At 38.4% G+C, this 13,175-nt stretch overlaps 1 protein-coding gene across 5 annotated transcripts in view; it reads right to left on the bottom strand.

Annotated features, from left to right (window-relative positions):
• Positions 1–13,175, bottom strand: part of znf609b (zinc finger protein 609b) — an 86,460-nt gene that overhangs the window by 24,913 nt on the left and 48,372 nt on the right. For all 5 annotated transcript variants that reach the window (XM_077624149.1, XM_077624128.1, XM_077624156.1 and 2 more), the window contains one exon: positions 4,306–4,531. In XM_077624149.1, coding sequence (XP_077480275.1) covers positions 4,306–4,531 — 226 coding nt within the window. The remainder of the gene's footprint in view (positions 1–4,305; positions 4,532–13,175) is intronic.

Consider the following 13,175-nt stretch of genomic DNA (forward strand, 5'->3'; position numbering starts at 1 on the left):
GATTGATGTTTTCCTAGGCTATTTACGTGCTTGGAAAAAATTGAGTTCCAGGCCTGTTTGAGTAAGGAACAACTCTCCTTGGCCTCACTCTGACATCTTCCTTGTAACATAATCCAAAACCTAAATTTACAAGTCAAGTGTCTCAAGACTGAAGATGTATCAAAATACCTTGAAGGGAAATTTGCTAAACATTTTAAAATGTATTGGTTTATTTATGTACAGGAAACAAAAACCTGATAAATAGCAATAAACTAAGTGTGTACATGTTTTGCTCTGCTTCTGCATTTTCCAAATGCTGATAAAAAATAAGTGTCTGTGATTGATTGAATAGCATAATCTTAAATACAAACAAGTATTTCAAATACAATTTCACCTTCAAAACATGTTAAAAGAGAAGGCTGTGCTTGGGTGTCATTTTAAAAAAACTGAGGTCACCAACAGGTGTTTGTATAAGAGCGATGAAACATTGCCTGCATGTGTCTGTAAGCAACATTTACACCACTTGACTCAGTTTGGCTCACCAGCCAACAGTGTGACATTGAGAAGAAAAGTAAATCCTGGTCTGGCTTGTATTTCCACCACATGGCGCGTTAGGATGGGCCGCAACACATTGTACCAAGCATATGTATTGTTTTACCCAGGCATTAATTAAGGAGAAGCAAAGTCTTGTCCAGAGCTTTGTGCTAAGAACAAACTACTTTGATTCTTCTCCCTATTGTAATTCGCTGCATTTTTCGAGTTAAGTCAGTCACCGCTACTATCTTGCACTACTCTTAATAGTATACACAAGGGCACAGAGACGTGGTATGTATATTTGAAATATGTTAGCATCTTTCACAGAAGGAAAGCAAAAATGTGCACCGGAGTGAAATGGAGCATAAAATACTGCTCGCTTGAAATCTGACTTTAGGTTCTTACTTTTACCACCCTAAGATAGTCTGTGGGAGTAAAACAAAGGGAAGTAATTCACACTGTTTTTACAGGCATTTTTTGCACAGTCTTCCCAACGCCTGAAATGTAAAATAGATTTTAACCAATGTGCTCAAGCCAGTGCTTATCATGCTACTATGCTGTAAATAGGTAATGTATAAATAATCCATGACACAAACATTGATCACAAGCTGGCCATATTATGTTTCTATTAGGGAGCTTAAGAATCTGTGGGGCCTGCTTGGGGAACAGCCTGCTGTGTAATTCAGGTTCTTGTGTGTGTGAGGCTCTGGGGGAGGGGAATGAGATATACTGGCAGTGAACAGGACTATTTGGCCAAAGAGGCCCCTCTCTGTTCCTTCTACCCTAGAGCAGAAGCCAGTGCATTCTGGGCTGTATTTCAAGAGCAATAAACCTCTACAGCACTTTAGAGATGACATTTGGAGGTATCAGCATGCTAAGCCTGGGAGGGGTTGGACCATCGCTATGCTGACATGACCCTGGGAGCTGCCACTGCCTTCTCTGTGCTGAGGGGATTTGTGTCAGTACTGGGCCTCAAAATACCATGGTTATGACCCCCTACCCCCACTGCCTCCCCTTCTCCTGTCTACGCTTGACTTGCCACCAGACTGACTCAACAGCACACATTTGCTTTTCCTCTCCTCTAATGACCCATTTTCCTCTGTCATCATCGGGGAAATGAATCTGATTGTATTTAGTTTGTTGATCAAGTAATCTGGTGCAATAATCCACAAAACACGGGTTGATTTATAAACTACTCACATTTTCTCACATGATTCCACTAAGGGCTGAATAAGCTTTTTCATCTTTGCATAAATCACAATGGAAGAAAAGATTTTTCCTTATCAACCAAGATATTTGTCATCAATGCCCAGAGGTGAAGCCACTGTGATTGTAATTTGTTGGCTGCTTGTTCATCCATTTTTTTTAATCTTTCACCGAGTGAGCCATGGAAAACTCACAAAATTACTAGGGTCTGTTTCTCATTCGCTCCCACAAGGCTGAAAGGCAGAGGTGATGAAGCAGCTGTTGGCTGGCGTGCTAAATGCAATGGGCATGCACAAACACTCATGCACACACACACGGTAGTATCTGCTCAAATAGCTTTACATGAGGCTTGTCATTCAGTGGCAAATGAGACTCTTCACCAACGTTACTAATCAGGATGCCTCCAGCAATGTGTTTAGGATGTTACTTGCTATCTTCTTGTCCTATACTATCTAAACTAATGTTACCCCTTCTACATAATCTGAAACCTCAGTTTACACCCAAAAATCTATGACTGGCATTTGGTCCCCCCCCCCCCCCCCCCCAGATATTTAAACCCCAATCAGGCTTGTTGTGTTTTCATTGCAATGTGAGTTGGTGGGATATTGAAGCTGTGCCAAAAATGTAAATAGCATGGGATCATAACAGCAACACACTGCAAAACTTAATTAATCTAAAAGGGAAGAAGATAAGTGCGACATGGAATGGTGCTGTTGTTGACATTATGAGTGACACAAAGGCGTCTTCGATGTAATCCATTTTTTACATTTACTTACTGTCACAGTTGTTTTCCTTTGTGAAAGTAGTGACAATTCGCTGTTGAGCAATAAATAGAACTGCACATAGCTAAACAATAAATCAAACCACTCCGACCTATTTATTAAAGAAAAGTTGGACAATGCATTTTAACTATTTGATCAAAATAAAATGAATGGTGTAAATTAGAAATTATCTTGGTTACCATTACCTGGCTTGCATCTATCTACCCAGTGGACTCCTTCAATGCATTAACGTCACCAAATCCCTTCGAACATCCACCTCTACACTGTAATACTTCAAAAACAAGTTTTTCCTCTACGTCATTCTGCGGACCATTCGACAGACTGTTGCCATAATAGCAGTTTCAAAAGAGTAGGCAAAGGACATACTTTAACAAGGAAGGGGGCAGTCACATTGTGAACCAAAGATTAAGTAAAGACAAATGCAATGCTGGTGTTGGCTGTGAGCCATGTTTGTGTCACTAACACAAGTTGCCTTGTGTAACTCCCTCTCCCCTGCCGCAGGTCCTTGCCATACTTTCTCATTTGACCTGAAGAACATTCAAGAGATGAATGGCAGGATATCTGGTAGCAGTAAAGAAAATGAACATTTTAAGTCTGTCCGGTAAGAGACAGCTTAGCTTTGATATTCATCTGAATAAATACCTTTTGGTAATAATGGAGTTGCAAAACAGAGTGTCTTAGTTTATTGTACTATTGGGGAATAAAATGAAAGTCCTAGTTATTCATGGTACAAAGACAAAGTACAAATCAAACTGAAAAAAACCACCTTGATCAATGGTTCATTTTGAGGTATGCTTATATTTAGTCTGTAAGTGTACATGCTAATGTATTCCTCATTCACAAGACTATCCATTCACCCCAATTTACCAATTTAACTCCAGGTAACCCAGTTAACAAGTACACTGACATGGGCAAACGAAACTGATCAATGTTAGTGATATACTGTATTGTGCGACACCAACTTCCAAAATCATAATCATGCTTTCTGCATCCTACGCATCTCTAGAATCTGATCGCTTAATTTATCCAAATGGCACCAGAGTTATTTAAAATAAGGACACTCATTCAGTCCTTTAGTTTGGCATATGCAATGGTCAGAATACCAATGTTTACACTTGAATAAACAAACGCCACTCAAAAATTCACACCCAAATTCATTTTAAAAGAACACAAACTCTTTGGAAAACATTAAATATAAGAGCAGTGAGATCATTGTCAGACCTCACAAATGTTCTTCTCAATGAATAATCCAAGTTTCTCACTGGCACACTCATCACACATTGACCTTGTAAAAAGACCTCCCAAGAAAGAAAAACTGGGTTGCAAAAGAGGGAACAGCACATGTTTCCTGCTTGCCCTTACAACATTGAACTTGAAAAAGATGCAAGCAATTCAAATTCTGGGAACTAGCAAGTAAATAGATTTTAAATTTGTGCACCAGCAGAACCAATGTTTTTAATAACAATCTCTTCAATCTCTTTAGCTTTCAACACACAACTTGAAGCAATCATATTGTGACAGGAACATGAAACTGTACTGACTAGCTGAGCCAAACCAAATTCAACAGGCCAGTATTTGCAGGGAAAACCATTGACAGTCAGGGCTGGTTTTATAGCGAGCAAAATTCCCAGGCTCCTTTTTCAACAAGTGGTCTTGTACGTGAAAAGCGGAAAAAAGTCTTCGACTCTGGATTTCAACAGCTCTCAACTGCTCTTAACGTCCCTATATACGGTTGTTTCATTTACTCTGCAACAAAATTAAAACCGGTTCCCTCAACATGATACAATATAAACATTGAACTTACCATCCTCGGTTTCCTGCCATACAATGCCTTCGAGATTGACACTCGTACCAGGTTCACAGGGTCCTAAGCACTCTGGTTCCGTGGATAGGGCCACATCGGATGTGTTCACTGCAACTGAGCGTGTGCGCACCATTATCTGCTCACATGGCGAGGCAATCTCACTGTTGCCTACTGCAGCTAAGAGATGAAGGGGGGGAGGGACTGGTGTTGAGACGGGAGATTCCATCTGTAAGAAAAAAAAGTGGACGGTTATAAACCAGAGACCCATGAGAGAAATCTGAACCATTATCTAAATACATGCAGATAGACGCTTCGATATACTGCATATGCTCAATTCATGCCACAGTTAACGGATGTGAACATTGTGCATGTCATTGTGGCATGGGGGTTGAGCAGGGAATATTATTCAGTATCTTTTTATCCTTCAGACTGAGAAGCACAGGATGCCTGGAGGAGTCAGCTATTTCAACTGTGAGCTTTTTCTGCAATGCAGGTTTGCTTCTACTTGTATTCCTCCCTTGCACACAGTCAAGTGTTCCTCCAGTCAACTTGCAGAGTGATTGCTCATTAAATCCCACACTTAAAAAGCTAGTTCTGGTAAGGGTGCTGAGTCCTGAGGGTCAGGAATTGATTCCACCTGCTCTGACACTGTGACAGCAATGAAGAGACAGTCGGCGAACATGGAGAAGTAAAACAACAGGAAGGGAGGAGCAAGTCATCAGGGAACAACCGATGAAAAGCCCTGGCGCTGGGTGGAGGAAAGCGAGACAGGAAGACTACTGGTAATTTAACAACTGAGTATTAACACTTGATGCCATTTTGTCTTTAAATTATGGTACAATTGAGTTTCATATAAATCAAATACATTTAGTTAATATGACAGGATGACAAGTGTTACCCAAATATAAGTCACTTTTGCAGAAATACATTGTAATTCATGACATTTTAACATCTGAATGCATGTTTGTAGTCTCCCCACACATTTCACTTTTGCATTAGCCTGGAAAATAATCTGAATGTAACGCCCAGTGGCTATATGAGTAGGAATATGGATGTCAATGTTACTACTGTGTATTGACTACAAATTAAGTGAGCAGTAAAACAGCAGTTTTATTGATATATAAAGTTACAAAATAATATTTCACCCCGTTGTTTTTCTTTATTTGCTTGCTTTTCTTCAGTGTGGCATTTTACAAATGTATATAAAAACCTGTGATTGGCTGGCAACCAATTCAGGGTGTATCCCTCCTGTTGCAAATAGGTCGGAAATGCTCCAGCGCCCCATGACCCTTGTGAGGATAAGCGGAATGGAAAATGGATGAATAAGTGAATGTTATCGTATACAGACGCTCCCCTACTTACGAACGAGTTAGGTTCGGAGCGATTGTTCATAAGTTGAATTTGTTCGTAAGTTGCTCAGTGCTATATTTTGTATTATAATTTATGTTTAAGGCCTATAGAAGTATATTGAAGCCTATATAAGTATATTGAAGGTTTATATAAGTGCATTTGTATGTTTAAGGCTTGTATAAGTAACACACATTGGTTTGTACTGAAAGAAACATTTAGTAAAATGGAGAGAATACATACAGTACTGTATACATACATTAGAGAGAGAGAGAGAGATTTACTAGAAACTGGCCGAAAGAAGCTATCTAATGACGATTGCAGTTTTCTTTTTTCATCATAAATGATGCGGTAGCACTGTATGGCATCATTCAATTGATTTGCAAACTTTGTGCAAATGGTTCAATATTTGGGTCCTGCTGCTCGATCTTTATGTTTATAAATGGTACTGACTGTCGAACGATTCAAGTTGTATTTCCGTGCAACGCTCACCACTTTCTCACGCGCATCAAGCTTCGTTATTATTGCCACTCATTTCAAATGAAATAAATGGCTTGCCTCTTCCTTGCACCTCCCTCAAAGAAGCCTTTCGCTTTTCACCAACCATATTGAATGATGGATGCACGACATATTTAATGATACAAATGAAAAAGGTTCTTTGCGCACTGGAGATATGTTCATGCACTTCCGCACTGCAACGAACTGGGCAGAGGAAGGTGGATGCTGGGTGAGCTGAGCTCTCATAGCGCCAGGCGTCGGTATTAGCGGCGGAAAGTAGCGCTACTCGGAAAAAGGCGCGCAATACAAAATCGAACTTACGAACATTTTTCGACATAAACGCAGTTTGCAGACATGTTCGTATGTACCGTTGTTCGTAACTCGAATGTTCTTAAGTGAAACCTACTTTACCAAAAGCATATTTGGGCTGTATCCAGCATTGTCTTGGACATCCTACTGATTCATTCTATTTCGCTTGAATAATTTCCCCCAAAATATTTTTATTGGTTGCATGTGGTGAGAGAGTTCAAGTTTGGCATGGACTTTGAACTAGTGCCCCCTGTAATACATTCTTGTGTATAGTAAACACTATATTAGTAAAAAACAATTTTCATTGGCTGTTGATGTATTTATATCACAAACATTGGAACGTATGATTTGCTAGTCAGCGCATTCACTCTACAAACTAGTATGAGAAAGTGTTGGTTTATTTTGCTGAAATTAGCAAGCACATGTCAATCACAGTTTTTAGGGCTACGATCTAAGTGGAAAATCATCAAAAAAAATAATTAAAATGATGAATGAGTCATTTATGTAGCTAATAATTGTAATAGTTTTATTCAAGCATATATGGCTTGAGTCCAAAACAGCAATTAACTGTGGATATCAGGACTGACTTTCATTGAGAATTTTAACTCTTATCTCATGCCAGAGAAAGTTCACTTGAGCATTCGCTGAACTGCACATGCCCATGTCAACATAAGCACAAACAAAGCAAAGCATCTGACTAAAGTCATATATAACGTCATATTGGGCAGCAATAATGCAACCGTTAGGTGAGATTATTAAATAAAAAAATTCATTATTCTGATCATATTATAAAACATAAATTAATATTTCTTCTTTGTTTTCTTATGCCATCACATGTGAAACAGAGTCTTACCAAATAAAATAGATACTGAAAGAGCACAGCCATCCAATATTCCAAGTTGTAATTGTAGGCGCTCCTTCCCATTTAATATCCCCTGTCAGACACAAACCTTACATTTGGTGCTGAATAATGAATGACTTATTGTCATGGTTTCATAGCCACACAAGACTGCTGTCAGAGGTCAGGGAGAAGAATTATATATGCAACAATGCTCATGCACACATAATTGTTGAATCTTGACATGTTTACTGGTGCTTTACAAGAGTGACATACAAAAGAGATATTTTCATCACCTTCCCAATCTATATTCTGTACTTGCCAATCAGTTCTTTTCCCCCATTAAAAATTAGTGAAGCTAGCTGAACATAACCCCAAGGTTGCCAATATAAATGTGAGGTTGAGCCGTTGAGGTGTCTAGTGAAAAATACATTCACTTTGGCTTTATTGACGTTTGCAAATTTGGATTCTTTTATTGGCAAAGAAATGCTCCAAACAGGGAAGCAGTAATTTGGAGAGTTTCAGTATCAGATTAGGTCACAAGATAGAACCTAAACCAGTGGTTGCATTTGTTTTCAGTACTATCGTGCTTTTATTCTGCTGTAAATTAAACCACTAGGCAAACATGTCCGCCGACTGGGGCAACGTCTCTTTAGAAACTAATGACAGTAACAGATCGTGTAATTTCATAAACAAATGATTTCTTGACATTAACACAAGCAAGGTAGTTTACATTACATTATATTTTGCCTTATTTTCACTGGTCTAAAAATATGAGCATCCGATTGGTATTAGCAACATATATATTTGGAGAATCAGATTGGATCAGAAGTTAAAAAGTCAGTATTGGGAAATCCCTAGGATGTACAGTACAACTCTTCAAATTATGGATTATCTGGACACCTGAATATATTTGATAGCCCATCTAAATGTAATACAAGTGATACCCTATCCAGATGCCCGTATTTCACTGAAAATAAATTGAATATAGTGTGATGAGCATGAACTCTACAAGAAGCTCAATATCTCATTAACTTTAAATAGTTTATGTAAGGCCACTCCTTTGACATCAGCGAATGCTAATAGAAGATTCAACATTTCTCAAGAGATGTCTCTTACTGCCACAAGCAAGATAGCAAAAGTTAAAGTAATGGGGAAAAATATATGGAGTACAAAAGACCAAAGGGCAAGCATCAAATTTAAGTGGGGCTCCCAATTTGCTAAATTAAGAAGTGGCCAATGTGACCTGTAAAACAAAAGCGAACTCATACTATTGCTACATTTTAGCAAGTGTAAAACAAATTACCATTATATAAAAAGGCAAACCTTCAACTGCCAGCCAGCCTCAACAAGAGTAGTATATTGTACTAAGTAACGGTGGCGATATTATCAAGGATTTATATCATGATACAGTAGATTTCCTTAAAATTAAAGAAACATTCTAAAAGACACATTTTCTGTGGTCAAATGACAACTGAGAGGTAAATGGAGAAATTGCACACAAACACACATTACTTAGAGGAGTGCAAGTGATGACAGGGTACCCTCAGGTTCTGAATATATTTTTAGTTGCATCATTTTCTACTGTTTACCCATGCTGTGAGATCATTGGTAACGTTCAAATCCACATAGTACAAAAGAATGTACCGGAGGCAACATTCAACCAACCAAGTCTGTTTATGATTCCTCTTTTACCCAGAATTTTAGGCGACCTTAAATAAAAGTGAACCATCAGGAGGGTTAATGACTCACAGGAAGCGAGTTGCATCTAAACTCAGCAACTCCTCTATGGAAATCATTGCTATCTGAAACATCGAGGTATTCACAAGAAAGCTAGATGGCTTAAGGCATAGATGAAAACATTTGGCACGCATAAGCATCTAGTCTAAGATGTTTATGATTTGAATGCCATTAGCAGCATTTTTACGCCAGAAAACATATATTGACTGTGAAAATAGCGTAGGCTCAAGGTTTGCGAATTTGTACAAATGTTAACTTGAACTAACAATTTGCTTGGCATTTGCAGTCTTTTTTTTATTTGACCAAAAAGAAATCAAACAGTGTCAAATCCTATTTGATTGAGGATACATCTTACACATGAAATAATATTCCAATAGAATGTGTGACCCAATTGCTTTTGCTTTGTAATAGATTTTCCGTTGTTGTATCTTGAGGATTTAAATAAAAGTTTTGGGCAAAAAGAAAAATGAGAAAAAATTGCTCTTCTCCCTAGTGCTGTCAATGGCTCTTCTGAATTGAACAAACAAGAATTGATTCATCTGCATTCATATTTAACGACAAAACTTTCTAGTGGGTTAAAAAGAGTACAATAACAAACATTGCTTCAATGAAAATAGATGTGACTATTTTGAATAGAGTAAATTGGTTTCTACTTTAGTCTGTACCATTGGATGTGCTCTCTTCCCTTGCCCATTCTTCTTCCTTAAACCCTGACCACAGTTCAGCTGAAAACAACAATGAGCTACATTCTTGTCAAGGTCACAAACCCGCCTCAAACATGGAGAGAGGCTGTGCTGAGAAGAAAACCAGATAAACTAAACTGAGCCCCTAAGTATGTCTTTCTTGTCTACATGTTCACTCACTACAGGCTTTTTATCCTTTTCTGCATTTCCACTTTCTTCATCATGATCACCATTGTAATTGAAGACATATTCTGGCCGTATTGCTTAGCCAATTCACTCAAACAAACCACGCTAATTTTCTATGTTTTTGTTCTTCACTTTAATGGAAAGCGTCATCTTTCTTTTTTCACCACTAGTACAATTCTAACTTTCTTGGGATCCATGATGATTTATTTAACAAGAAAATATGAAGTGCTGCCGTCTAGTGTAAGAACAATAAAATTACAATGTCGCAAAAGGTTGTTGTATCTCGCGCATTTCGTCTTATGTAAAGGTATATTTTGAGTCAAATTTTACTTTGAATGTCAAAGCGATCCTATGTAGACGCACCACTGTATTGTCCCATTCTTGTCTTTTACTGGCCTCTACTTCAAATATTTTGGTTCTTCTTTGTCGAAAGATATGGACTGCTCTGAGGCCAATTTAATACCTTCACCCTTAACAAATGCAGCCACAGGTGATCGAACACAGTTTGGTTCAACATACTGAATAAACAAAAATGACAAAAATCTTATTAAACATGCCTAGACAAAACACATTGTGCAGTGTTTATTCTAGTCAGTTTTGGTGTAATCATAAGAATACAATTTGTTTATTTAACTTCTCCAGAAACCCCTGCACCTGTCAACATGGATGTGGGCTCATTCAACATAACTAAGCTGATCCAGCTGTTTCAGGTTACTACAGATATGTTCAATAGCCCCTTTAGTATATAGTATTATAGTATAGTACTATTATTAGGCGCACAGTAGGCCCTAACTTAAAATGTCAGAGGCAGATCATTAATGTGCATCCACTGTATATCAACAGATATGCTATTTTTGAAAACATCATTTCCAGCTTGTTTCTTCACATAAATATTTGGACTAGTATTGTGCCCATCCGATACGCAGTTTTGGTGTCGGCAGCCAATACACTGTGCAAGCAATCATATTGAAATAGGAGTATCAGACAACTACAAATCTACCAAGACCCGGCTGTCATTCTAAACTTTCTCCTCAAATAAGGAAATGACTGATCAGAGATTCAGCCAAGAGGACCTTGTTCACTCTAGATGAACTTCAGAGATCTACAGCTGAGGTCGGAGAGTCTGTCGATAGGACAACAATCAGGGGTACTCTGCACAAATCTGGCCTTTGTGGAAGTATTGCGAGAGAAAGTCATTTCTCAAAAAGTATCATTTAAAGTTTGCCACAGGTCACCTGGGAGACATACCAAACATGTGCTAAGTGCACTGGTCAGATGAAACCAAAATCTAACTTATTGGCCACAATGCAAAACGATATGTTTGGCCTAAAAGCAACACAGCTCATCACCCTGAACGCACCATTGCCACTGTCAAACATGGTGGTGGCAGTTTTTGTTCAGCAGGGACAGGGAAGATGGTTAAAATTGATGGGAAGATGAATGAAACCAAATACAAGACCATTCTGGAAGAAAGCCTGTTGGAGTCTGCAAAAGACCTGAAATTGGGATGGAGATTTATTTTCTAACAGGACAATTATCCAAAACATGGAGCCAAATCTACAATGGAATGGTTCATAAATAAACATTTCCAGGTGTTAGAATGGCCAAGTCAAAGTCCAGACCTGAATCCAATCCAGAATCTGTGGGCTGTTTTGCAAGGAAGACTGGGTAAGAATTTCAGTCACTCGATGTGCAAAACTGATTAAGACATACCCCAACCGACTTGTTGCTGTAACTCCAGCAAAAGGTGGCGCTACAAAGTATTAATCCAAGGGGTGCGAGTAATATTGCTAAAAAAGTTGTTAAAAAAGTTTAAAATATTCAATACATTTTGTTCCCCTTCACGATTGTGGCCCATTTGTTTTTGATTCTTGACTAAAAGTTTTTTGCAACTTTTTTCCATTTCAGTCTTGAGCCAATTTGAAAAGAAATGTAATAAATCTTTTGCATGCGTGCGAGCAGTGTAAACTGAAATTTAATTTCCATTAGCAAGTAGCAAATATATCAAAAGGGCAGTGAAAATTAAAACAGCACTGCAATTTGGTAATAGTCCTAAAGATACCTTAAGTAGAAAAATTTTCCTTAGGCAAATATTTTATTATGAGGCTGTAGATCAACACAGCTGGATAGGTAACAACATTTTTAACCATATTCCACATTGTTCTTTCCCTTTGACACATGTACAACTCCTGTCAATTCTTAATTTTAAATTTGAGTTTCGCTTGCATTTTTAACCCAGTTTTTATGTGGGGCCATGGATTTGAGCTTTAACCTTTTGTTTTAGATTATTAAAGGTATTAGGAAATCCACTTGTAGTGTTGCCTTGGGAGCAAGGGAAGTGAACCCCACTGTAACGCACCAAATCTCATCTCTTGCTGCCGGCTGCTCAGCAGAGGTCTGCAGATTACAGCCATCTGAGTTTGATGACCTTGTTAGTTTGAGTGCCTAATCTGCTAATGCCCTGATAAAAATAAACAGTCAGTGCAGTCATTGTAGTCCTCCTTTTTTCTGTCTGCAGCTGCTGTCCATGAATACAGAAAGATACGTCACTGGTCTCCGGGTGTTTGCGCCAGTGTGTGCCTCTCTACAGTGTGATGTAAAAAGTATGCAATTTCAGAAATAAGGAGGTCGTGATACTCCCTCGCCCCATAATTCTGGGAGAATTAACAATTAATTAAGACAAATTCTTCTGACAAGTATATAAAAAGAAATAAGGAATCATTCAGTTGACATGCATAAGCTGTTTATGGCAGAAGATAGGTAAAAATGCGGGTAACGTGGTTGAAATTGTCATCTAAGGCCTCTTTTCCACTAATGTTATGCTTGTGCTTAGGTTAGAGTCGAGTCTTTCTTTACCAATGGCTACATGGGCTGAAAACAAATGCTTAGCAGACAACAACTCCTTGCTGCGCCCAGCCAGAGCCAGTGAAGCACTAACTACGTCAGTGGGTGGGGTTGTCGTAACGAAGCCGATTCGGGGAGCTCGTGTGAGCAGCAGTCGATGAGTCGAACAGGAGCACTGTAGATTTTGAGTCGTAGTGTTAAGTTAAAATTTGATGAGATCAACTTGGTATTTGTACAGCTTTCTAGAAAGAATTATGGTCGAGTACCGAAGTAGCACTGTAGTTGATTTGGCTATTTAGAAAAGTAGTTCCACTTTACTTAAATTTAACAGAAGTGTCAGAACAGTGTGATTGAATCCAAAGTAAGTTTTATCTTTAATGTAAAATTACGTCAAGTTGTAAAAAAAAAAAAAAAAAAGCACAAGA

The sequence above is a fragment of the Stigmatopora argus genome, chromosome 2 (genome assembly GCF_051989625.1).
Source record: "Stigmatopora argus isolate UIUO_Sarg chromosome 2, RoL_Sarg_1.0, whole genome shotgun sequence".
NCBI classification, from domain to species: domain Eukaryota; kingdom Metazoa; phylum Chordata; class Actinopteri; order Syngnathiformes; family Syngnathidae; genus Stigmatopora; species Stigmatopora argus.